The sequence below is a fragment of the Siphateles boraxobius genome, unplaced genomic scaffold (genome assembly GCF_051911475.1).
Source record: "Siphateles boraxobius isolate OS27281-9 unplaced genomic scaffold, OSU_SipBor_1 6, whole genome shotgun sequence".
Lineage (NCBI taxonomy): Eukaryota > Metazoa > Chordata > Actinopteri > Cypriniformes > Leuciscidae > Siphateles > Siphateles boraxobius.
In genome coordinates this window covers 36,397,276-36,424,576 of record NW_027509186.1, presented here as the reverse complement: position 1 = coordinate 36,424,576, position 27,301 = coordinate 36,397,276, and the positions used below count along the sequence as shown (strand labels likewise).

At 37.6% G+C, this 27,301-nt stretch overlaps 2 protein-coding genes across 3 annotated transcripts in view; one reads left to right on the top strand and one right to left on the bottom strand.

The window, feature by feature from the left end:
• Nucleotides 1–2,236, top strand: part of LOC143715301 (NACHT, LRR and PYD domains-containing protein 3-like) — a 113,052-nt gene extending 110,816 nt beyond the window's left edge. Inside the window, exon 11 of the transcript XR_013195711.1 lies at nucleotides 2,092–2,236. The gene's annotated coding sequence lies outside the window, so the exon portion shown is untranslated. The remainder of the gene's footprint in view (nucleotides 1–2,091) is intronic.
• On the bottom strand, nucleotides 1,345–25,867 carry naalad2 (N-acetylated alpha-linked acidic dipeptidase 2). Of its 2 annotated transcripts, XM_077207009.1 has the most exons (19): nucleotides 25,284–25,867; nucleotides 24,160–24,265; nucleotides 23,568–23,754; nucleotides 22,164–22,265; nucleotides 21,484–21,609; nucleotides 21,166–21,352; nucleotides 15,462–15,555; nucleotides 11,632–11,727; nucleotides 8,207–8,292; nucleotides 7,968–8,087; nucleotides 7,785–7,867; nucleotides 7,091–7,154; nucleotides 6,807–6,874; nucleotides 6,514–6,602; nucleotides 6,306–6,396; nucleotides 4,495–4,759; nucleotides 3,217–3,298; nucleotides 2,951–3,043; nucleotides 1,345–2,629 (listed from the first exon to the last, which is right to left on the bottom strand). In XM_077207009.1, exons 1-19 carry the CDS (start codon nucleotides 25,591–25,593, stop codon nucleotides 2,437–2,439), a joined length of 2,442 nt encoding a protein of 813 aa, XP_077063124.1. In that variant the 5' UTR covers nucleotides 25,594–25,867; the 3' UTR covers nucleotides 1,345–2,436. The 2 variants fall into 2 exon arrangements, with proteins under 2 accessions (XP_077063124.1, XP_077063125.1); XM_077207010.1 differs by lacking the exons at nucleotides 15,462–15,555; nucleotides 21,484–21,609; nucleotides 22,164–22,265; ... (1 more) ...; nucleotides 24,160–24,265; nucleotides 25,284–25,867 and having other exon boundaries at nucleotides 21,166–21,295.
• Nucleotides 25,868–27,301: the final 1,434 nt, after the last annotated feature.

Sequence of the window (27,301 nt, the reverse complement as noted above, 5' to 3'; positions counted from 1 at the left end):
AATTATTAATTACCAATTATTAATTATGATATGCAAATCCCCCACGGATTAGATCCGCCCCTGAGTCTTTACATTGCGTTCCTTTGGGGATTACTTTTGTCGCCGTAAAATTGTGTTTACCGGGTTCGTTGATTGGCTGGCGGTCTCCTCGTGTCTGGATAGATGTCTTGGGCGGCCAATCACGTGGTGTGTTGGCGATGGATGGAAAGACTTTGAAGTTGGAAAGCGGGCTTTGCAGTCGAATCGTTTAAACGAAACTTTGCAGCAAAACTTAACTTAGAACCGACTCTCAACGGAAAAGAAAAGATATCTAAGAAAAAGAAAGAAAAGTGAGATGAGAGTATAGATGGCTTGAATGAAGCTGTTAACCCATGTTCTTCTGATCTTGTTTTGGGTTCTTTTGGGTCTGCTGGTCTACATGGTTACTCGTCTGTCCGGTTACTCGTCATGGCTTCTCCATGACTTCTGTAAATCTGCTCTAGCGAACAAATTCAACTCAACCAAACTCTTTCAACCCAACTAAACTCTGGCTTTGTTCGGGTCCTAAGATTCTAAACTGTTTGTCCAGCCTCTTGGATGAGTTCTGACCGATTAGGCACTGCCTTTATTTGAGAGGTGGCATTCTCTTCACCGCTCATCGTAAATCATGCGTTATCTGTGATCTCTTTACTCTCCGGCTCTAGCAGAGTACAAAAGGGTATAGTTTAGACATGATTCCTATTATAAGAACACAAAACATTTTACACAGATTTCAATCAAGCCATCTTCTGAATTAAGAACATATGATCGTACTGATAGGAAACAAGACACACTTTCATTCAAACATCTAATAGTTATAACAATTACAATGACTTGTATGTGATTAAGCATAATATACAAATACAGAGGTTGTAGATACAATATTGGATTATGTAGTTGAACAATGTTTAATTAGAAGTCCGTCAATAATTGTTTTGGGATGATTTTATGTAATTTTATGTAAACCCTGGGGTCGTTCCAAGGTCCTTAAAAAGGAGGAGGTCTGTTTTAAATAATTTGTCATGGGTTCACAGAACCTCTGCCGTTATCTTGGTGGGTTCCGAGCCGTGCCATCTCTGAACCAATCAGTCTTTTCCAAACTATCTAACATTGACAGCGTTATTCCTTTAGTTGGACTTTCATGGTCATTAAGTTCTTGGCTGGAGCCCACTCCATTTATGGCCTGAGATTAGACTGGTGTTTTAGGGGTCTGAAATGTTGAGTTTTGTGTGGAATTATGTTTGAACGAATCACCTGGAAGATTCATTTGTGTTTGGTTCGCCCTCAAATCTTACACATAGATTATGCAAATAATTTCACTGAACATTTATTTCTGTCAGTTCTTTTTTTTATTATTAATCTATTTTTTTTTTATTATAAAACCATCAACTAAAAAACAGTGATATGAGTGCGGGCAACGATTTGATCCAGAAATCAATCCAGAGGGTGAGTGTGTGTTACACTAATCTAGTTACAAAATTTATTCATGATCGAAAGTGTTGCATATATAATGTATGTTAACATTATTTTAAGTGTTACCCAAGTTTACGTCTAATTATAATGGAGCTTTTTCTTTACTGAGAAAAATTAACAATTTTACAAAAAATCCTCCCTCATTCAGGTTCAGTTACTCTGATTCAAGAAAATGTAGATTTTCTGTTGATTATTACTGTTACAGAACAAGTATGGACTCGCTACTGCTAATAGATACACAGATCATGTAAGATATGCTGCTGCTGCATAAATAGACATACATAAATCCTGTAGCAGATCTAGGCAGGTGGAGCTGGGGAGGTGGAGGATTCAGAGGAACTCTAATAGCGTTCTTACAGCAAACAAACAACCAGACTTTTTAAATGTTGAGCAAGCGATCTCATTGGCTGCAGGATTAGCAGAGGCCAATCAGCTTGTGCCATGCAGTAATTATGTGATTGCTAGTAGATTGAATCAGAATGGTTTTACAAATCTCTCAAATGTTAATTTATGGAAGATTTCCAAGCAACAAAAAAAACATTGTTTTCACAATTTACAATGCAATTCATCACAAATGTTCAACTTTATGACATTGTACAGTACACTTCATCAAATATAACACTATAAAACCTGTAAAATATGTCGGTAGTGATTGCCTATTGGTTCTAGATCAGGGTTGCTGACAGTGACATTAGTTAATCCTAACTGAATGAGATTGTGTACTAAATTAAAGAAATTAATGCCATCCCTGCTTGTCTCTTTGGATGAAAGAAATCTGCTTAATATTGACGATCAATCCGCTCGCTCGAGAGACAGATCTGCATGTCAGGTCCTTATAGTTGCTGCGTTCAATAAAACATTGACATGTTAACTAACTATTTTGCGGACATGTTGTAGTCGTGCATCAATAGCATGTTTTGAAAAGCAGATTTAAAGGAAGTCTGTTTATCCGACGACCGGCTTTAGCGTCCCGGCGGCTGTGTTGACTGTGAAGGCAGAGATGCTGATTTGGCGTTCGACCTCGTCCCAGGCCTTCTGCGGGTTCGCCGCATTTTCAATATCGAATAAAGCATCATAAATCCCTGGGAAAGACTCGCCTGCGTATTTATTGTGACTACTGGGAGCAAAAATGATATGCCTGGAAGAAACCAAAGAGAAAAAGACAAACATGTAGTTTGTGCATGTACCAAAAAACATCTAATCAGACACGGGTAATACTTAAACTGATCCAAAAAACACTTGAGTGGTTATTACCTTCTTAATGGAAGTACAGGTTATGCTAAATTTGGCATTTGACAGTGCATTGTGGATAGGAGCAAACTACCAAGAAAAAGCTGTTCTTTAGAGCTCTAATACTACAAAACGTGTGATTGTTTCTGTTTTTTAGACTTAAACCACTAATCCTAAGTATTAATCTTCAGATATGAACTTCACAATGTAATGATAGATTGTGCTTTACCTGTAAAATGGTCTTCCAGGCAAACCCAACGGATCAATGAAAGCTCTCTCTAAATACATCAGCTGATCATTTACCATCCGCACATCCAGAGCACTAAGAGACAGATAAAGATAATGTAACAGGTGTAATGTGTCAGGAGATGTGACACAGGAACACGTCATCATATAACAGGCCATGAGACTCTATAATACAAGACCTAACCTGTGAGTAAACTCAAACCTAGCATTTTAGTGCTGAAGACTGTGCTGGTGTTTTTTCATTCGTACTTAGAAGTGTCGAGCTGATCAAGACGCTGATGAAAGTCTCGCGCTGCGACCGTGAAGTTCTCGACTGCTGAGAAGAGAGAATCTAGAAACATGATAAAGAAAGAGGTTGACTGTCAGGAAGCAAGATAAATCAAGAGTTTTGCATTTGAAATGGAAATAATTGCATGTGGAGAGATGGGATGCATCCAAATTCTGATACTCATAACTATGGCACAATTTGCTACGCTCTTAAAAAATAAAGGTTAAAAGGGTGTTTTTGCAGCTAAGGCACAGAAGAACCAGTTTTGGTTCTTCAATGAAACTTTCAGTGATCAGTTCTTAAAGGGGACCTATTATGTCCTTTTTCACATTCTTGGTTTTGTTTTTTGGCTCTACTAAAACAGGTTTTCATGCGTGAATGTTCATTATTTTCCCCATTGTTGCAGCTCCTCTCTTCCCAGTCTGTCAGTAACGCTCTGTTTAGTTCCGGTCTCTGTGAAGCCCCTCCTTCTGAAACCACACTCTGCTCTGATTGGTCGGCTGGATAAGTGTGTTGTGATTGGTCAAGCGCTTCAAGTGTGTTTGAGAAATGTCCCGCCCCTTACCATAACCGGCAGTATCAACACAATACTAACTAACTCAACAGGCCCGCCCCTTTATTCTGGGTATGAATTATTTAAATGAGGAATATTTTGATGTGTTCGTTCCTGGAAGAAACTCAAGACTACAATGGAGGCGTTTTAAGGAGTTCAGATACACTGACACTATAGAGAATAACTTCAGCTGGAGGGACTTTGCAGAGATTTTTCGTGCTCAAACAAACATTACACACTAAAGAAAGATGAACATGGGGAAAAAAGCATAATATTTCCTCTTTAAATATTTTTTTTTCTGAGTGTGAATAACATTTTAATCATCTGAAGAAACGTTTTCCACTAAAGAATCTTATGTGTAATGGAAAGATAACATGGATGTTAAAGGAGCTTCATGCAACTCAATGCCAATAAAGAGCCTTTATTTTTCAGAAGCCGTGTTTCCACCGCAGGAACTTTCCCCAGGAACTGAGAACTTTTGGGTGGTAGTCGGTGTGTTTCGACTGCAGGAACCAGGGTGTAAATAAAGGTCTGGGTAAATATTTGCTCCTCAGAAAGTCCCTGCTCGCGAGGTAGTACTTTTTCAAAGTTCAGGAACTTTCGTTCCGTGGACAAATTGTTCCGGGTAATTTCTGTGGAAACGCGGCTAGAGTGCATGATTTGAAAATACTAATCTTGCATATTAAATGATGGATAGTTTGTGTACCGAATGAGATGCCGAACTGCTGCATGGCAGCAGGATGCTTCAGCGCTAGCTGGTGAATGCTGTTAGCGTATTTGCTGAGAGACGAGGCGTATTCTGTACAGTCCAGAGGTAAGATCAGAGAATCAGCCAAACTGAAGATCAGTCCACCTCGAACACGGGCCACCGCCTCCAGCCTGCGGAAACTCGGGTCGTAGAAGCGTTCCACGATCTCATAGGTCTCGTACACGCTGTGGTAAACCGGGTAACTGCTGTAGCGCTCGGTTTTCTGGGGGAAAAGGTGGTACAAAATTTGGTCCCACTTTATATTAAGTGGCTTTAAGTATTATATACTTACATTGCAAAATATGTACAATGTACTTATTGTGTTCATGTTGTATTATAAACCACTTTTTCTGCTATTGAGGTGTGATACGGGTAAGGTTAGGGACAGGTGTGGTGGTATGGGTCGGTTTAAGGGTGGGTTAAAGTGTAAGGGAAAGGTCAACAGTGTAATTACAAATGTAAACATACATTAATTACAGCTGAAGTTACATGCAGGTATATTCAAAAGATAAGTACAACGTAAAAACATGTATGTACACAATAAGTCCATTATATCAAATTATTAGTTTCAATGTAAGTACATAGTAGGGGTGGGCGATATAGCCTCAAAATTCTATCACGATATTTCAAGAATATTTGCCATAATGATATTTATGACGATATAGACATTTTTTTTGTTGTTGTTGAAAATTTTCTTATTATGTTTATCTCGCCTAAATGTTTGCTCACTCATTGCGTTTTTACAATGTGGTAATTTTGTTGTTAAGAGTTTACACAACACAAGGAAGCTTGATTTCAATCTTTGAATTAAATGTTAAATGTGTGTAGGTCTAACACCAGTATTCAGAAATACTACAGAAACATAATAAAGTAATCAAATGTAAAATAACACAGTCTTTTAGTTCTGTTTCCTGATTAAATTAAATACATAGGCTAATAATTCTCATTCATTACAATTAAAGCTATCTTTTGTTGTTTTGACGACAACATTAATGACAGACGCATAGCCTATGGCTGCTGTCACTTTTACAGCTAGTGCACGGATCCATTGCTGTTTTCATTATACTGTCTGTCACACTGTCACATGAGTTTTATACATAACCGACAGTGTTTATGAGTATACTTACCAAGACCGGAAGTTTTACACAATTTTGCGTTTTTCCCCCCATTAAAGCGATATAATCCGTGAAAAATAACTTTAGTTTCTCGCGAGCTGTAGCCTACTCTATGTATGCACGCAGTGCAACTCTCTCAGAGAGTGCGCGAGTAACTTAGCTTACTGGATAGTTTAAAACCGCTTGAATGTTTAAACTGATAAGAATAAAGAAGACTTGAAAATTATAAACTTTAGTTACGATGCACTGATGGCCCGATTGTGCAAGAGACCATTCAGTCATGTCCCGACTCCTAAACGCGCACGAGAGAAGACGCGCGTCGGCAGCCCCGTGAACACTCAAGCTGTTTGTGAAATTGCTAAATCGTCATCGGAGGCTGACAGGCTGCTCTCGCGCTCAGACAGGTGTTGTTGTTGTGCGTGCTAGGGAACGTAAATGCGCCATACGTCATCGCGTCGCTATATCATTGATATCGCGATATGACACTTTTTTATCATGTAAACATGTATACCGGTATTATCGTGGACGGTATGATATGGCACACCCCTAGTACATAGTACTTAAAGCCACTTAATATAAAGTGGGACCCAAAATTGAAATGCTGCAAATTTAAACTCTATTTTGCGTAGATGTAAACACTGACAGGACACTCACCCGGTTTTTCGTGTATCTCGCCCTTCCAGATGCAATCCCTAATCTGATGAAATATGCTTCAAAATCACTACCAGAACCCAGTTTACTGATCCTGCAGGGAGAACACACACATTTGAGATGCATGTAATGAATCTGAAATATCTATAATCAATCAGATGGTCTTATAGATGATTATGATCCTCATTTTCCCGAAGCTGCACGTCAGTACCATGGTGCATCTCTGTCTGTGGAGTTGTCTCGTTTGTGCCAGCTCTCATACAGACTCATGCCCTCCTCTCCTTCCTCTGGACTCAAAACCTTCAGAAACATCACTTACTTACACTCTCACATATTAACATCACTTATTTACACTCTCACATATTAACATCACTTATTTACACTCTCACATATTAACATCACTTGCTTTTATATAGTGAGAAATATTGATAGTAAAACAGAACAATAGATAGATAGACAGTAAAATAGACAGATCTTTATGAACTTTTCTAAACTGAATCTCACCTTCTTGGTGATGTCATAAACAAGAGTGTGTAGGGAGGGGGTGCAGTCGACCCTCAGTGTGTACATACCTGCGTACACACACACACACACACACACACACACACACACACACACACACACACACACACACACACACACACACACACACACACACACACACACACACACCCACACCATTATGAGTGTATCTCTGTTCTGTAGAAGCAGTGTTAATCTCATATGTAACAATTTAGGTCTCTTGTTCAGATACTTTGTGTCTCTGTGTGTGTGTGTGTGTCACTAACCCTCGATAGCAGAGTCTGCATTGATGTAGGCCACGGCTCGCTCCTGCAGGACTCTGGCTTTATCCTGCAAACACACAGAAGAGCAAGAACACAGCTTTCAGCAAACTGAGATACAGGGAGAGTAGATGCAGACAGTCATTTCATTCATTCTCTGATTCTTTTGTTTAATCAAGAGTTCATTTTTGCATTCAACTGTTCGTTCATTTATGAATTTGTACAAGTCAAGTCACCTTCATTTATATAGAATAAAGTTATTGTCCAGCTAAAGTTAGTTTTGACAGATTCACTTCCGTTGCAAAGATCATTATTAACTTAGGGGCCGCTAACACGACACCGATCTAACATGCAACAGGACACTCATTCATTCATACACTCATTCATTCATTCATAAACTCATTTCAGTGGTTCATTTAACTTATCTGTCATTTCTTCAATGATTCTGTAGTTCGTTAATTCAGTTGGTATTCATGCATTTTTTATTTATTCATTCATGTATTTTTAGTTAATGCATTTTTACGTTCATTTGTGCAATTTTTTCATATATTCAATGATTCATTCAGGCATTTTCTCATTAAATCAATCATTCATTTATTTCATCATTATTTACATTTTCTATCCATTTCAATCAATTAAAATACATTGATTCATGTATTCAGTCACTCATTTGTTCCTTCTTTCATTCATTTACTCGTACCTCTGCCCATTCTGTGGATCCCAACAGACCAAACTCTTCTGCATCCCAACTGGCAAAGATCAGGGTTCTCCTCGGCCTCCAACCTCAAACACACACAGACACAAACACATGGTCATTACAAAAAGAAACAGAACAAAATAAGTGTCCTGTTTAAACAAAACTAGACGGAGAGATGACACACACCTCTTCTCATGAGTTTTCCAGCCGCTCTCACGTTCTCGTGCACCACAGCAGCTCCTGACACGGGATCAATCCCTCCGAAAACCCAAGCGTCACGATGGCCGCCCAGAATCACGTACCTGTCTGAACACACAGAACATCACTCAATTAGATAGTGTAAAATAAAGCTACGCAAACTCTCAAACAGAGCAACTAAACTCCAAAAATGACCCCCAAAATAAAGCCAGATTGTGTAACGTCACCTGGCTCCACGGCTCCTCGGATCCAGCCAATCACGTTGTAGATACGGGTCACCTGATTGTTGGTGTGGACATTCATACGTACTTTACTAAAATATCACAAAGACAAAAACAATCCTTTATATTATAAAAATGGTAAATAAGCACAGTTAAGACAGCTTCAACATTTTACAAAATTGCATTCCTGTAGCCTGTTCACACCAAAGACCACAACTATACCGATAACGACTAGAGCTGTATATCAATATATCGTTTTAGCATCGATATCACAGACAGTCACTGCAGGATGTGCGATGTCAAGCACCACGGTTCAAAACACACGTGATTCTCGGATTAATAGCAAAGGTTAACCATCATAGAGCTAAAGCTAAAGGAGCGACGTGGGGCCGCCTTCCCGTGGGCTCACCACCTGCAGGAGGGACCGTAAGGGGCCGGTGCAAAGTGGATCGGGCGGCAGTCGAAGGCGGGGGCCTCGACAACCCGATCCCTGGACACAGAAATTAGCTTTAGGGACGTGGAACGTCACCTCGCTGGTGGGGAAGGAGCCTGAGATTGTGCGTGAGTTTGAGAGGTAATGACTAGAGATAGTCGGGATCACCTCCACGCACACCTTGGGCTCTGGAACCACACTCCTTGAGAGAGGATGGACTCTTTACCACTCTGGAGTTGCCCACGGTGAGAGGCGGCGGGCTGGTGTTGGTCTGCTTATAGCCCCCCAGCTCAGCCACCATGTGTTGGAGTTCACCCCGGTGAACAAGAGGGTCGCTTCCCTACGCCTCCCGGTCGGGGATAGGTCTCTCACTGTCGTGTGCGCCTACGGGCTGAACGGCAGTGCAGAGTACCCGGCCCTCCTGGCGTCTCTGGGAGGGGTACTGGAAAGTGCTCCGACTGGGGACTCCGTCATTCTACTGGGGGACTTCAACGCCCACGTGGGCAGTGACAGTGACACCTGGAGGGGCGTGATTGGGAGGAACGGCCCCCCTGATCTGAACCCGAGCGGTTGTCTGTTATTGGATTTCTGTGCTAGTTACAGCTTGTCCATAACGGCACCAGGACACCCTAGGCCAGAGGTCGATGATCGACTTTGTGGTCGTTTCATCTGACCTTCGGCCGTATGTCTTGGACACTCGGGTGAAGAGAGGGGCGGAGCTGTCAACTGATCACCACCTGGTGGTGAGTTGGATCCGATGGCAGGGGAGGAAGCTGGACAGACTCGGCAGACCCAAACGTACTGTGAGGATCTGTTGGGAACGTTTGGCCGAGTCCCCTGTCAGAGAGATCTTCAACTTCCACCTCCAGCGGAGCTTTGACCAGATCCGGAATGCGGACTAAGCGGACTGCAGCCCAGGTGGTTGTGGAGGCAAAAAATCTGGCTTGGGAGGATTTCCGTGAGGCCATGGAGAAGGACTACCGGCTGGCGTAGAAGAGATTCTGGCAAACCGTTTGGTGCCTCAGGAGGGGAAAGCAGTGCCCTACCAATACCGTTTACAGTGGAGATGGGCAGCTGTTGACCTCAATTCGGGATGTCGTCGGACGGTGGAAGGAATATTTCGAGGATCTCCTCAATCCCATCGACATGTCTTCCATTGAGGAAGCAGAGGCTGAGGGCTCGGAGCTGGACTCGTCCATCACCCAAGCTGAAGTCACAGAGGTAGTCAAGAAACTCCTCGGTGGCAAGGCACCGGGGGTGGATGAGATCCGCCCTGAGTACCTCAAGTCTCTGGATGTTGTGGGGCTGTCTTGCCTGACACGCCTCTGCAGCATCGCGTGGCGGTCGGGGACAGTACCTTTGGCCTGGCAGACCGGGGTGGTGGTCCCTCTTTTTAAGAAGGGGGATCGGAGAGCGTGTTCCAACTACAGGGGGATCACACTTCTCAGCCTCACCGGCAAAGGCTATGCCAGGGTACTAGAGAGGAGAATACGGCCGACAGTAGAACCTCGAATTCAGGAGGAACAGTGCTGTTTTCGTTCCGGTCGTGGAACACTGGACCAGCTCTATACCCTCTCCATGGTGCTGGAGGGTTCATGGGAGTTTGCCCAACCAATCCACATGTGCTTTGTGGATTTGGAGAAGGCATTCGACTGTGTCCCTCGCGGCGTCCTGTGGAGGGTGCTCTGGGAGTATGGGGTCCCGGGCTCTTTGCTAAGGGCTGTCCGGTGCCGTGTGAAGCGGCTGGGATGAGAATCAGCACCTCCAAATCCGAGGCCATGGTTCTCAGTCGGAAAAGGGTGGCTTGCCCAGTGCAGGTTGGTGGAGAGTTCCTGCCTCAAGTGGAGGAGTTCAAGTATCTTGGGGTCTTGTTCACCAATGAGGGAAGGATGGAGCGGGAGGTTGACAGACGGATCGGTGCAGCTTCTGCAGTAATGCAGTCAATGTACCGGTCTGTCGTGGTGAAGAAGGAGCTGAGCTGCAAGGCGAAGCTCTCGATTTACAGGTCCGTCTACGTTCCTACTCTCACCTATGGTCATGAGCTGTGGGTCATGACCGAAAGGACAAGATCCCGGATACAGGCGGCCGAAATGAGCTTTCTCTGCAGGGTCGCTGGGCGGAAGAGTATGGGGCCGGAAGAGCTGGAGGAAGTGTCTAGGGAGAGGGAAGTCTGGGCATCTCTGCATAGACTGCTGCCCCCACGACCCGGCCCCGGATAAGCGGAAGAAAATGGATGGATGGATTATGCTATTTATAGCCTGACGACTTTCTCTCTCTGTGTGTGTGTGTCTGTGTGTGAGAGATGGGCTCGCCAAATACAAGGCCATTGTGTGAACTGGCGGACCTCCAGAATTCATTACTGAAAAACAACAGAGCCACAGAAGTGTGTGTGAATCTTTCTGTTTGTGTGTGTATGTGTGTGTGTGTGTGTTGTGAGAAGCAAACGTGTGGCCTCTGCAACTTTATGAGATCGCTGAGCGCACAAACCTCTCTGTACTGCTGACATCATGCATTCAAATCAGTTAACGATTACCAGGAGTGTGTGAATATGTGTGTGTAAGCTGATTAAGTTTGTGTAAAGTTTAAGTTCCACTTCAGAACAGCAGGATCAGAGGTTGTGGGGTTAAAAGTCGGGGATTTAACGGTGGATGTTCAGGTTGAGGTTTAGAATAGTAACTATCTGACTGAATCACAGTTTACTTCTTTAATAAATGTTCACGCCCCACTTTTTATGATGCAACCAAGTCATTCCCTACATTATTTTCATATTAAATAAAATCTTAAAGCAAGACACCACAGGTGAAATGATTTTAACTAATAGATATCATTAGAGTACATTAAGACAGTTGTTTTGTATTGCAAGTTTTCTGAAATGTTATGCTTAAATATTCAAATTAGGCATTATGTAATTAAATATGCACTATTGTAATAAAGAAATCTGAACACTGGATAAAACCTGGTTCATATTAGTGGATTTACAGGAAGGAAAGTCTCGTACTTCTGGTTAATTCCGTCCATGAATCCCGGTCCAAGTCGATACGAGATGTTAAGTGAACCCTTCCAGTTATCCGGAGGAAGAGGCCCGCCCATATGCCTACAGGAAGTGACATCATATAATGACTCGTTTCAGGTGAGGTAACGAAACAAAATGTAAATGATATTGCAAATTTAAATCAATGGAACAAATGTGATCAGCTTAGGATAAAAAAGAAAGAAAAACTGATTCCCCATTCAAATTGACTTAAATAATAAATATTATTATTATTCAAAATATTATTCATATTTTGTATTATTATTTAGATTATAAAAATGAAACAAATCAATAAAATAAATATATTACTAAGTGGAAATTTCTGAGATGCTGACTAGACAACATCAAAAATATAACAGTCTAGAATAGTCTCATGATAGTCTCGTGACATATTGAGTAATCAACTGAACTTCTAACCTTTTCCCTTTTTTAATGATTTGAGATCTAAGTTGCTTCTATCTAGTTGCATATGAAGAACCAATCAAATTGTAGGGAAATTATGTAATACATCATGTCATTTTTGCCATGCTCCTATTCTATAAAAACTGTTGTATTCCTTTGTTCTTTTTCCTGTGGGATTCTCTCTGAGATCCTCCGGCCGAGATTAAAGCATATTCTAAGACATTATCTGGAGTCTGTCTAGTTAACACTGTGCAGTAAGTGTGTTAGGGAAGCTGTCTTGACACTCTGATAGTGATATAGGAAAAGACGAGACGTCGTCCGACTCAAAGCCAGTGGTCGACTGTAGACGAAGTGCTGGAGTATAAAGATGATGGGTTTCCATTGGAGACGCCTCAGGTAATTAGGAGTCAGGTGTGTAAGAAGAAAAATCTACCACACTATCAAATAATTATTATTATTATTATTAAATATTAAAAATATATATTTAAATTATGCAACAAATTGATAAAGAAATATATTTATATTAGAATTATACTATTGTACTCATGTTATAAATATTAAATAATATTTAAATATCATACAACCCCAAATCAGAAAAAGTTGGGACATTTTGTAAAATGCAATAAAATCAAGAATCTGTGATTCGTTCATTCTATTTAACCTTTTATTAGCTGACAAAAGTACAAAGAAACGTTTTCCAATGTTTTCACTGACCAACATAATTGTATTTTTTGTAAATATGAACAAATTTTGATTTTGATGGCTGCAACACACCCCAAAAAAGTTGGGACAGAGACAAAATAAAAGTGAAAAGATTATCCAAATTAGATTATCCAACTCTTTTGAAACAGTCCACAATGAGCAGGTGAATTGGTAATAGTTGAGGGTATCGTGTTTGGGTGTAAAAGTGCTTCTCAGTCTTTTTAAGCAAAGATGGGTCATGGCTCATCATTTTGTGCCAAATATCATGAGAGAATTGTCAAACAATTAAAAAATCACATTTCTCAATGCAAGATTGCAAAGAATGTGTCTTTTATCATCTTCAATACATACTATTGTCACAAGATTCAGGGAATCCAGAGAAATCTCAGTCTGTGTTGGGTAAGGCAGTAGAGCTCTGTTGAATGTGCGTGACCTTTGAGCCCTCAGATGGCATTGCACAAGATACCATCATGCTGATCCGTTAAATACAGCCACATGTGCTCAGGAGTAATTTGGAAAACCGTTTTCACTGAACACAGTCTGACTCTGCATTAAGAAATGCCACTTGAATCTCTGTTACGCAAGGAGAAAGCTTTACATCAGTTCTATGTGGAGATGCCGGCGAGTTCTCTGGGCCTGAGCTCATCTCAGATGGTCTAGAAGACAGTGGAAATGTGTGCTGTGGTCAGATGAGTCCATGTTTCAACTTGTTTTTGGGAGAAAATGGACATCGAGTTCTCAGTCCCAAAGACGAAAGGGACCAACCAGACTTTCACCAGTGACAGGTGCAAAAGCAAACATCTGTGCTGGTATTGAGGTGCATCATTGCAAACGGTATGGGTAACTTGCATTATTATGAAGGTACTAGGGCTGGGACAACGCGTCGACGTCATTGATTACGTCGACGCAAAAAATACGCCGACGCAAAATATGCGCGTCGATTCGTCAGACCCAAAACAAAGATGGCGGTGCCGGAGAGTAGTAGCAACACGAGTGGCTCCTCAGACTATCAGAAGTGCAAGGTGGCACGCACTCGTTCCTCTAAAGTACACACATACACACAGAAAAATGTGCGTTGTTTATCAAGTTCTCTTTCGGGCTTGAACTAAACCATAACACACACAAATTATGCCAAACTATCCATTTTGTCGAGTGTCCTCATAAGAGCAGTCTTAAATGAGTAAAATAAAAGTATTCTATTTTAAAGAGTAAATTACTCACTCAGACCCGGCACCAGGATGATTATTATACCGGCAGCCTAATGATCATGAATGCACTCCGCTATTTTTTAACAAATCTCGGCGAACGGCTTCTTCACGCCGAGGGAAAAAATGTCACGAAGCGCTGTGAAATGCAGCGACCTATGTGGCGTTTCCTGATGGATCGAGGCTGTTCCTTAACTTCATTCTATACGTGTAATTCACACAAGCTCTAAGCGCGTGCGAGACTGCTGCAAGAATGTCCTTATAGCTATTAATGACGTGAAAAATACATAAGAGGACTCTGACAACGCGCTGACAGACAGGACCAAGAAGGTAACATTTAGTAAAGTCTCAACTTTCAAATTTGGTCAGTCAAAGAAAATTAAACCATAAATAGGCCTACTATTTTGTGGCTCTTTAATGTTTCATGACAGTTTGCACTTTTTTTCAGTAAGCTAGGACTATGTGTTTTCAAGGTTTTATTGAATGCTACCTCTGACTAAGAATGCATTACTTTGCACTTGTATAGTCTTTTATTTTGGAATTTTAATCGTAATAAACATATATTGCAATGTTAAGGAATTCATGTTTTTTTTCATTCAGATATGTAAATCAACATGTATAAATTGCCATTAGTCAATTAATGGGGAGATAATCGATAATCGAATCGAAATCGAATCGGACTGAAAAAATAATCGTTAGATTAATCGATGCATCGAAAAAATAATCGCTAGATTAATCGTTTATCCCAGCCCTAGAAGGTACCATTGACATGGAGGCATATATTTGGATTGTACAGAGACATAAACTGCCATCAAGATGACATCTTTCCTGGGAAGCAAGACAATGCCAGGCCTCATTCTGCACATGCTAAAACTGAGTGGTTTCTAGACACTCTGCACCATAGAAGGGATGTTCCTCCTGTTTACTGCAGTCCAGATCTGTCTCTTATGGAAAATGTATGACCCATCATGAAAAGGAGAATCAGGCAATGATGAACACAGACTGTTGAGCGGCTGTCTTGTATCAGACAAGATTGGGCAAATATTCCACTAGCAAAACTCCAACAATTAGTATCCTCAACTCCCAAATGATTAAAAAGTGTAATTAAAAGGAAAGCCGAAGTGACACAGTGGTAAACATGTCTCTGTCCCAACTTTTTTGGGGTGTGTTGCAGCCATCAAAATCAAAATTAGTTCATATTTACAAAATACAATTCTGTTGGTCAGTGAAAACATTGGAAAACTTTTCTTTGTACTTTTGTCAGTTAAAAAAGATTAAAAAGAATGAACAAATCACAGATTCTTGATTTTATTTTATTTTACAAAATGTCCCAACTTTTTCTGATTTGGGGTTGCATCTGATCGGCTTAGCACTATTGTACTGTAAAATAAAAAAGAGTATTTTAAGTAATTAAAAAATTATTATAAAAATAATAATGTAAAAAATGTTATGCCATTATTTAAGTATTTTTTAGCAGTGGCGACTCACTGCAGCAGGTGAACTGCATCATGATATCCAATGGGATGCACAGGAATCCCGGGAAGCCCCACTGCGTCCTCCATGCTGGACCGGTAGGTGTATTCTACCAGACATTTAAAGTTACCATGAATTCAAAATTCACAATTCTTGTATCTATATGGAATTCTGCAGTATTTATTATAAATGCATATAAATCCGTGAACATCATTATTTTTTAGTGGTAACACTTTACAATAAAGTTAATTTAGTAAACATTAGTTAATGTATTAACTAACATAAACTAACAATAAGCAATTCATTTGTTACTGTTTTTGTTCATCTTTGTTAACGTTAGTTATAGGGCTGTACGATATTGAAGAAAAATGCGATATGCGATAAATTAAATAATGCGATATTCGATACATTTATAGCTTAAAGTGTGTAAAATAAACTGAAATTATCTTTAAAATATATTTAAAATTATATAACCTACATACGTGTTTTACATTCTTTTTGTGACAAGAAAACATCCGTACAACTTCTGAAAGTGAACATCAGTGTTTTACTGTAGCATAAGAAGTGTTATTTTAACATCAGTGTTTTACTGTAGCATAAGAAGTGTTATTTTAACATCAGTGTTTTACTGTAGCATAAGAAGTGTTATATTAACATCAGTGTTTTACTGTAGCATAAGAAGTGTTATTTTAACATCAGTGTTTTACTGTAGCATAAGAAGTGTTATTTTAACATCAGTGTTTTACTGTAGCATAAGAAGTGTTATTTTAACATCAGTGTTTTACTGTAGCATAAGAAGTGTTATTTTAACATCAGTGTTTTACTGTAGCATAAGAAGTGTTATTTTAACATTAGTGTTTTACTGTAGCATAAGAAGTGTTATATTAACATCAGTGTTTTACTGTAGCATAAGAAGTGTTACTTTAACATCAGTGTTTTACTGTAGCATAAGAAGTGTTACATTAACATCAGTGTTTTACTGTAGCATAAGAAGTGTTATTTTAACATCAGTGTTTTACTGTAGCATAAGAAGTGTTATTTTAACAGCAGTGTTTTACTGTAGCATAAGAAGTGTTATTTTAACATCAGTGTTTTACTGTAGCATAAGAAGTGTTATTTTAACAGCAGTGTTTTACTGTAGCATAAGAAGTGTTATTTTAACATCAGTGTTTTACTGTAGCATAAGAAGTGTTATATTAACATCAGTGTTTTACTGTAGCATAAGAAGTGTTATATTAACATCAGTGTTTTACTGTAGCATAAGAAGTGTTATATTAACATCACTGTTTTACTGTAGCATAAGAAGTGTTATTTTAACATCAGTGTTTTACTGTAGCATAAGAAGTGTTATATTAACATCAGTGTTTTACTGTAGCATAAGAAGTGTTATTTTAACATCAGTGTTTTACTGTAGCATAAGAAGTGTTATTTTAACATCAGTGTTTTACTGTAGCATAAGAAGTGTTACATTAACATCAGTGTTTTACTGTAGCATAAGAAGTGTTATTTTAACATCAGTGTTTTACTGTAGCATAAGAAGTGTTATTTTAACATCAGTGTTTTACTGTAGCATAAGAAGTGTTATTTTAACATCAGTGTTTTACTGTAGCATAAGAAGTGTTACATTAACATCAGTGTTTTACTGTAGCATAAGAAGTGTTATTTTAACATCAGTGTTTTACTGTAGCATAAGAAGTGTTACATTAACATCAGTGTTTTACTGTAGCATAAGAAGTGTTATTTTAACATCAGTGTTTTACTGTAGCATAAGAAGTGTTACATTAACATCAGTGTTTTACTGTAGCATAAGAAGTGTTATTTTAACATCAGTGTTTTACTGTAGCATAAGAAGTGTTACATTAACATCAGTGTTTTACTGTAGCATAAGAAGTGTTATTTTAACGTCAGTGTTTTACTGTAGCATAAGAAGTGTTATTTTAACATCAGTGTTTTACTGTAGCATAAGAAGTGTTATTTTAACGTCAGTGTTTTACTGTAGCATAAGAAGTGTTACATTAACATCAGTGTTTTACTGTAGCATAAGAAGTGTTATATTAACGTCAGTGTTTTACTGTAGCATAAGAAGTGTTATATTAACATCAGTGTTTTACTGTAGCATAAGAAGTGTTATATTAACATCAGTGTTTTACTGTAGCATAAGAAGTGTTATTTTAACATCAGTGTTTTACTGTAGCATAAGAAGTGTTATATTAACATCAGTGTTTTACTGTAGCATAAGAAGTGTTACATTAACATCAGTGTTTTACTGTAGCATAAGAAGTGTTATTTTAACATCAGTGTTTTACTGTAGCATAAGAAGTGTTATATTAACATCAGTGTTTTACTGTAGCATAAGAAGTGTTATTTTAACATCAGTGTTTTACTGTAGCATAAGAAGTGTTATTTTAACATCAGTGTTTTACTGTAGCATAAGAAGTGTTATATTAACATCAGTGTTTTACTGTAGCATAAGAAGTGTTATATTAACATCAGTGTTTTACTGTAGCATAAGAAGTGTTATTTTAACATCAGTGTTTTACTGTAGCATAAGAAGTGTTATATTAACATCAGTGTTTTACTGTAGCATAAGAAGTGTTATATTAACATCAGTGTTTTACTGTAGCATAAGAAGTGTTATATTAACATCAGTGTTTTACTGTAGCATAAGAAGTGTTATTTTAACATCAGTGTTTTACTGTAGCATAAGAAGTGTTATATTAACATCAGTGTTTTACTGTAGCATAAGAAGTGTTATTTTAACATCAGTGTTTTACTGTAGCATAAGAAGTGTTACATTAACATCAGTGTTTTACTGTAGCATAAGAAGTGTTATTTTAACATCAGTGTTTTACTGTAGCATAAGAAGTGTTATTTTAACATCAGTGTTTTACTGTAGCATAAGAAGTGTTACATTAACATCAGTGTTTTACTGTAGCATAAGAAGTGTTATTTTAACATCAGTGTTTTACTGTAGCATAAGAAGTGTTACATTAACATCAGTGTTTTACTGTAGCATAAGAAGTGTTATTTTAACATCAGTGTTTTACTGTAGCATAAGAAGTGTTATATTAACATCAGTGTTTTACTGTAGCATAAGAAGTGTTACATTAACGTCAGTGTTTTACTGTAGCATAAGAAGTGTTATATTAACATCAGTGTTTTACTGTAGCATAAGAAGTGTTATATTAACATCAGTGTTTTACTGTAGCATAAGAAGTGTTATATTAACATCAGTGTTTTACTGTAGCATAAGAAGTGTTACATTAACGTCAGTGTTTTACTGTAGCATAAGAAGTGTTATATTAACATCAGTGTTTTACTGTAGCATAAGAAGTGTTATATTAACATCAGTGTTTTACTGTAGCATAAGAAGTGTTATATTAACATCAGTGTTTTACTGTAGCATAAGAAGTGTTATATTAACATCAGTGTTTTACTGTAGCATAAGTGTTATTTTAACATCAGTGTTTTACTGTAGCATAAGAAGTGTTATTTTAACATCAGTGTTTTACTGTAGCATAAGAAGTGTTATTTTAACATCAGTGTTTTACTGTAGCATAAGAAGTGTTATTTTAACATCAGTGTTTTACTGTAGCATAAGAAGTGTTATATTAACATCAGTGTTTTACTGTAGCATAAGAAGTGTTATATTAACATCAGTGTTTTACTGTAGCATAAGTGTTATTTTAACATCAGTGTTTTACTGTAGCATAAGAAGTGTTATTTTAACATCAGTGTTTTACTGTAGCATAAGAAGTGTTATTTTAACATCAGTGTTTTACTGTAGCATAAGAAGTGTTATTTTAACATCAGTGTTTTACTGTAGCATAAGAAGTGTTATTTTAACATCAGTGTTTTACTGTAGCATAAGAAGTGTTATTTTAACATCAGTGTTTTACTGTAGCATAAGAAGTGTTATTTTAACATCAGTGTTTTACTGTAGCATAAGAAGTGTTATATTAACATCAGTGTTTTACTGTAGCATAAGAAGTGTTATTTTAACATCAGTGTTTTACTGTAGCATAAGAAGTGTTATTTTAACATCAGTGTTTTACTGTAGCATAAGAAGTGTTATTTTAACATCAGTGTTTTACTGTAGCATAAGAAGTGTTATATTAACATCAGTGTTTTACTGTAGCATAAGAAGTGTTATTTTAACATCAGTGTTTTACTGTAGCATAAGAAGTGTTATTTTAACATCAGTGTTTTACTGTAGCATAAGAAGTGTTATTTTAACATCAGTGTTTTACTGTAGCATAAGAAGTGTTATATTAACATCAGTGTTTTACTGTAGCATAAGAAGTGTTATATTAACATCAGTGTTTTACTGTAGCATAAGAAGTGTTATTTTAACATCAGTGTTTTACTGTAGCATAAGAAGTGTTATATTAACATCAGTGTTTTACTGTAGCATAAGAAGTGTTATATTAACATCAGTGTTTTACTGTAGCATAAGAAGTGTTATTTTAACATCAGTGTTTTACTGTAGCATAAGAAGTGTTATATTAACATCAGTGTTTTACTGTAGCATAAGAAGTGTTACTTTAACATCAGTGTTTTACTGTAGCATAAGAAGTGTTATTTTAACATCAGTGTTTTACTGTAGCATAAGAAGTGTTATTTTAACATCAGTGTTTTACTGTAGCATAAGAAGTGTTATATTAACATCAGTGTTTTACTGTAGCATAAGAAGTGTTATTTTAACATCAGTGTTTTACTGTAGCATAAGAAGTGTTATTTTAACATCAGTGTTTTACTGTAGCATAAGAAGTGTTATTTTAACATCAGTGTTTTACTGTAGCATAAGAAGTGTTATTTTAACATCAGTGTTTTACTGTAGCATAAGAAGTGTTATATTAACATCAGTGTTTTACTGTAGCATAAGAAGTGTTATATTAACATCAGTGTTTTACTGTAGCATAAGAAGTGTTATTTTAACATCAGTGTAAACCACAGGGTTTAGGGTTTCAGGAAGGCCTACATTAGAATTAGTTAACAACAGAAACTAAATAATCACATGTAAAAACAAAATACTGCTTAGTTTTCACTGTATGAATTAAATATATCCTGATTTTTATGAAAGCTACAAAAGTTATTTAGCCAAGAGCAATGAGTGATTTTTTCTTTGTCTTTTGTTCATGACCCCAGTTATTGCAAGCCGTTGCAATATATATCGCGATATATACATTTGCGATATTTTGATAATTTCGATATATTTTGCAGCCCTAGTTAGTTAATAAAACTCCAGCTGTTCAATGTTTGTTCATATTAGTTCACAGTGCATTAACTAATGTTAACAAGATTTTAATAAAGTATTAGTAAATGTTGAAATTAACATTAACAAAGATGAACAAATGCTGTGTAAGTGCAGGTCATTATTAGTTAATGTTAACTAGTTATTAACTACATTAGTTTGTTAATGTTAACTAATGAACCTTATTGTAAAGTGTTACTTTTTTTAAATTTAAAATCTTTAATCAACATCTCTTCTATGATGATGTGTTTATTGGTGCGAGGGCGGGGCAACCTGTCACTCAAATGAGATCGACCAATAGCAAACCACGACCATCCAATCAGTTTCCCACAGACAAAATAAAGCCCCGCCTTAATGTGTTCTTCTTCGAGAAGTCGTTTCACTCGGATATACGTCACAATCGAGAAGAAAAGACTCTCTTAACTTGTGTTTTCATGATAATGTCCTGGAGAGTCTGTTTCGCACCTTTCGCAGGGTATCCCGGTGTGAGAGGGTCTCCCGCCCCGTTCAGGTTCAGGACGTTCCCTCTCTGAGCGCCTCCTCCTGGCAGGTTCCAGCCTTTGGGATACGGCTCAACGCCCTCCGCACAGTAATCCGCAGGGTCCGAGAACAGCACGATCCCTTTAGCTCCCGCTAACATCGCATTCTTCACCTGCAAACACACACACACACACACAAACACACACAGGATTAGCTGTCCTTCAAAGCCCATAGGCTTTTCTTTCTTATGTGAAGATAAAATAACTCATTAAAAATTACATCCAAACTACTTTTAAATGCTACCTTGTTCCCACGGAAGATTTTGCCATATCTAGCGATGACGATTTTTCCCGTACAGTTTATTCCCAACTCTCTGTCCAGCTTAAAGAAATCCTCCGTCCGTCCGTAATTAACATACACCAGTTCATCCTACAATTCACAAATATCAGGATCCTGCTGGAGATTTCATTTTACTCAAATACTTTATTTACTCAAATACAAAATATCACTTCTATAAACTACCGTTCAAAATGTAATGTGCTGCTCACCAAGCTTGCATTTACTTGCTCAGAAATACAGCAATATTGTGAAATATTAGGCAATTACAAGTTAAAATAACGTTTTTCTATGTTAATATATTGTAAAATGTAATTTATTCCTGTGATCAAAGCTGAATTTTCAGCATCATTACTCCAGTCTTCAGCGTCACATGATCCTTCAGAAATCAGTATAATATGATGATTTGATGCTCAAGAAACATTTATGAATAACATCAGTGGTGAAAACTGCAAACTTTTGAATAGCGGTATAAGTTTGATAAGTTTTGAATTATGAAACATTATGAAAACAACCATTTGATTTCATTTTGAATAAAATGCAATGATTAATCAAGCATAATAAGACCAGGATCATGAATTGAGACATTACACAGGGTCAGCTTTGATTTCTTGTGGATTTTAAATTTTGCTGTATGTGTGCATCACCTCTGGTTGACCTTTTGCAGAGAAAGCACTATAAGGAGGAACGATATCGGTAACATCTTCATAACCTTCAGGGATCGGTTCAGCCATGGAGGTGTTAAAGATCTGAGAGAGAGAGAGAGAGAGAGAGAGAGAGAGAGAGAGAGAGAGAGAGAGAGAGAGAGAGAGAGAGAGAGAGAGAGAGAGAGAGAGAGAGAGAGAGAGAGAGAGAGAGAGAGAGAGAGAGAGAGAGAGAGAGAGAGAGAGAGATCTGCTATTGATTGAATTATGCACTGTAAATACTATGTACTTATTATAGTAATTACAATAACTGGGTAATAACTGGGTACTAACCCTGAACCTGCCCCTAAACCTAACCTTAACCCATGTACTTACCTTATTTTACCCAGTACTTTCTAGGTAAGTTTACTGTAAGTACTGTACTGTAAAATGAAGTGTTTCCAAACATCCTCTGACAGAGTCTTGGACTTTAATCTGTCACTATCACAACTCACACCTCACTCGTGACGAGATAAAGCTCTTAAAAACACACTTCATCAGGCTTCTGATGTCATGAGAGAGAGAACTGAACATGTTCAGTATTGAGTCCTCTTCATTTTGGACTGTTCAAGATTCTAGATTTATGTGTTTTGGGGTATTAAATAGTTTTTGAAGTCACATTATACGTTCTTCAGATCATTGTTCCGGTTACTGAGTTTTTAAAAGCACAAAGTGCATAAATGTCTTTCTAAAGTCTTTCTTTGAAGAACTTCTCCAATGACATCATCAGGCCTGTTTCGTTAAAAAAATTCTGTTTAAAAGATAATTTTTAGCAAGAGTCGGGTTCCAGAAAGTAAAAACTTTTTATTTCCTCCATAAGGGAATTGATTTTGAACGTTAAATTATAAATCTTTAAAGACAGCCTTACTTTGAGCAATGAGCTTGTTAATCGATAGTATTTGCTTCTGTTGAAGCCGTTTAATTTAAAAATAATTGTGTTTAACAGTGGAATTAGAGGTGAAAAACTTTACCCATGATGCTGTACAGAAAATTACACCAATCAGAGTCGAAAAATGCAGCACTTGCCAAAATAGCTCTTTAGCTCCGCCCACTCACATGAAGCAGCGAATGACGTGATCGAGTCGATCTCCCTACACTCAAAATATTGAAATGTTTGTGTATATATGCATATTTTTCCAATAACCTTAAAATGTATAGTTTTTATACATATTCTCAACCTTTGTAATGCATGTGGGTGCAAGGAAACTTTGAGGAAAACATTTTGCAATTTTATAATGGTGCAACATTGGCTGCAATATCTAGAGGAAAGCGTGTCATGACTATCACTAAAAATGTCAGAGTCCTTCAAAAGAAGCCTTGTTTGTGTGTGTGTGTTTGAGTGTGTTCGTGTGTGTTGTCAGTATGAACCTCATTGCCCAGCTGGTCCACTATTGAGATGTAGTTGGGTCTTGTTTTATTTGGGTAAGACAGCAACACGTCATAAGGAACCAGCTCTACCGAATCCAACCCAAACTCCATCCACTCGGCTCCGATCTGCTCCGCCAGATCCCGATTCTGCTGCGTTCCTGCCAGGTGTGGGAGCCGAGTGAACTTCCTGTTTATGACAAACATTATCTAGACTGGCTCATCTCGACATGAGAAGGACAGCTAGGCTAGCAGTAAAGGCACTTTTAATGTCTCCCGTAGGAGAAATGTGTCTTGGATGAGAAAACTGTGCAACATCAACCGAACAAAACCATCCATCATTCACATTACAACATTAATATTCATTCCACATACAACATTCTTCCCTAAACTAAACAAAAACACTATTATTAAATAAACAAAATAAAAAGATAAACACTTTTAGTTCATAAATGACCTAAAAATGTTGCAACTCCTATATTTATATTACCTGTAATCCGCCAACAATACATGCAGTTGTATTACCACCTTACTGTATGTTTGAGATGCACTTAATATAAATCAATAATATCAGGACTAGTTTATGTAAAGGCACCTGAGATGGTGTTTAATATTCTCTGCTTGCATCTCATCCAGAAAGTCGCGCAGGAAGCTTTTCGATGCGTGTCCATGATTGACAGTAGTAGGTCGAGCAAACCAGCCTAAGATGATGAGAAACACACACCTGTTACACCACCAGGTCTGAGAAATATTAGCCATTCATCTGTTTAATGTGCAGAAGAGAAAGTCATGATGAGGGTGTCTGTTCAAAATTAATAATAAATGCACTCACTCTTAAAAATAAAGTTTTTTCACAGAAATGCCAAAGAAGAATCAGTTTGGGTTCCACAAAGAACCTTTCAGTGAACAGTTCTTCAAAGAAACAAGTGTAAGGAACATTTGAAGAATCTAAAGAATCTTTTGCACAATGGAAACGTTCCATTAATGTTAAAGATTCTTCATGGAACCAACAATTGCAATAAAGAACCTTTATTTTTAAGAGTGTAACGTATCATTGAAAGCAACAATAAACAAAGCGAGCAAAACATCCAGGGTTTACACACCATTTGAAAAAATGGATTTTCATGACTTTTTCTCCATGCAGATTTGGTTTAGCATGTTTATGAAAGAATCTAACTCGCAGAGAGCAATTTCTACCAAATGCAATATTTAGAGCTTAACATAATTACACACAAAAAATGCATTCAAAAAATAAATATACATCACTGATTTATATTTCCATGATTAAAAAAAATGTTTATGTTAAATTCTCGTATATTTCCAGGTTGCGGGACCCCTGAACATTTCTTCAAGACTGTGTTTATCTGTAAACACATTTATCCAAATAAAAGGTATTTAAACACCTGCATTTAAATAAAGATCTATGGGGTCTCCGTATAGTCGCACCTGTCCTAAATCCTGACATTCAAGAACTGAGGAATGCAGCACAGGAGATCTGGACAGGTGAGACCAACACCTCAAACATCTCAATCTGATTTTGACCATAAGCAATGAAACATTAATAAACATATTAGTTTCTATTTCTAAAGAACCCTATTTTGCAACTGTGTCAACCTGTTTTTATGGCAAAAGTATGCACAAAGGACAGTCTAAACAACCTGTCTCGCGAGAGGCATTGCACATATTCAAAAATGCTTATTTAAAGGTAGAGAAACTCACCAATAATAAAGCCAATCAAGAAGAAAGCTGTAATAACCGTTAACCGGCAGAACCAGCTGATTATTTTATCCTCAGATCCCATTTGACTAAGCGCCGCACATAACTTGTTGAAAGTTGGAGAACTAGAACTGCGAGCAGGAGAGGAGAGGAGAGAAATGTAGGCGGGTCTTGGTTGGCTTAAGTTGAAAAGTTCATTGTAGCGAATCGGTTCCTTTGAGTGAAAATGATTCACCAACTCGCTCGATTCATCCATGAAGTCCTCGCGCGGCATGTTTCGCGTTCCTCTGCGCAGTAGCAAATGTTTAAACATCGCCGTTGATAATAAACTATTTCAACTAACCTAATTAGAACCCTAAAACCTAGCTGATTTGTTCTCCCAACCTGACTAGCTAAAAAGGTCCCGTCAAAATCAAACCACTCCGTCTGACCATTGGAAGCAGCCGCGGCTCGTTTGTATGGGCAGGTGTGGCAAAGCCCCACCAAAATATTGGTGGACCTCTTTATGCATTGAATTAATAATAAATTATAAATCTGTTCAGCATTCTGAAACAAATATTTTTCGGATTTTCTAGACGTAAAGTGAGCAGGATATTAAAATGTAGCGCATGGATTCGGCAGGCATGTATTTATGATACTAAACGGGGCAGAGCCCTCCCCAGCTCTACAGCGCCCCCACAAATTGACAAAATCTGTGGTGAATAATGGAACTGCACCGCGCTCTCATTCACGTGAGCATGCGTCAACCTTCTACAAAACAAGACGTAATCAGTCCGCTTCATCAACTGTGCTTTAAAAATGTTATTTGTTTTTTTTCCCTCTTACGACAAATCTTATCATAAGGAATATTATTTAGTTAATCTGCTACTTCTTTTAGCAAAATTTAGTATTCACAAAGGTAAATTTGGAGGAGTAAGCCAAATTGTTTTAATTTTAAGATGAGAAATTCAACAATACCTAAACACAATATTGTTTAAAAAAATAAGATGTAAGTTTCAATTTTCGCATTTTTATTTAACTTTTAAGTTTGTCACTGTTTCTTCATAGGCTATTTGTCTTTTTTTGTCTTACATCTTATATATATATATATATATATATATATATATATATATATATATGTATATATATATATATATATATATATATATATATATATATCAGTCTGCTCAACTGTGTCTGCATCAGATCAGTAACTAGTTGGCATGTCTGTTCTTCTTATGTGGAGTAGGCTAGCGTATAAAATAAATGAAATTATAAACCCATTAGTTTAAACATGCTCATGTGAATTGCTTTTATATAGTTCTGTTGTGTTTTGTTCTGAGAAGACATGACTTTGTTTTCCTCACTGAAATTCCTAACTTGCAATATTCTAAAACAACATTCGGATCCAATAAATACATAAAGGCATTAGGCCTATTTGATGGCATTCTATGTGTTTGTCGTGTGTATTAAAGTCTCTCAATCATCATTAGAGCGCCTCAGGCTGCATAACGCAAGGACATTATAATTCTGCCCAAAGTGTGTCTGATGTGTCCAGCGATTAGAATATAAAGCTTACAAAATGTTTATCATAAACTAGCGCTAAGACCCGGAATCTGCCCTACCTAAATTTATAGCAGAGGCAAATACTGATTTGAAGCCAGTTTGATGGTTAGCACACCACTTTTGGCTGGTTAGTTTGTTGTTTTTATAGGGTTTATTTTTCACGCTTAATTCGATCAATTACATTGTTTCTTTCAGATGGTATACATATTTTGTATTATTCCAACGTACAGGCTACTTGTAGGCTACTATCAAAATGTGTTTAGGTTCAATCGAATCATCAAAATGAACCGATTCTGAAGAATGATTCTTTAGGATGAGTCGGACATCGATCGGTTCAGTTCAGTTGTTCAAAAACATGCGCACAAATGGCCTTCGGGCACGTAGTGATCCTTAAATAAATCCAAGTTTCTAATAATGTTAGTAAAAGGAAGGTGTAAGCTTGCGTAAACTGAATTAATTTATTTTTAGCCGTTAAG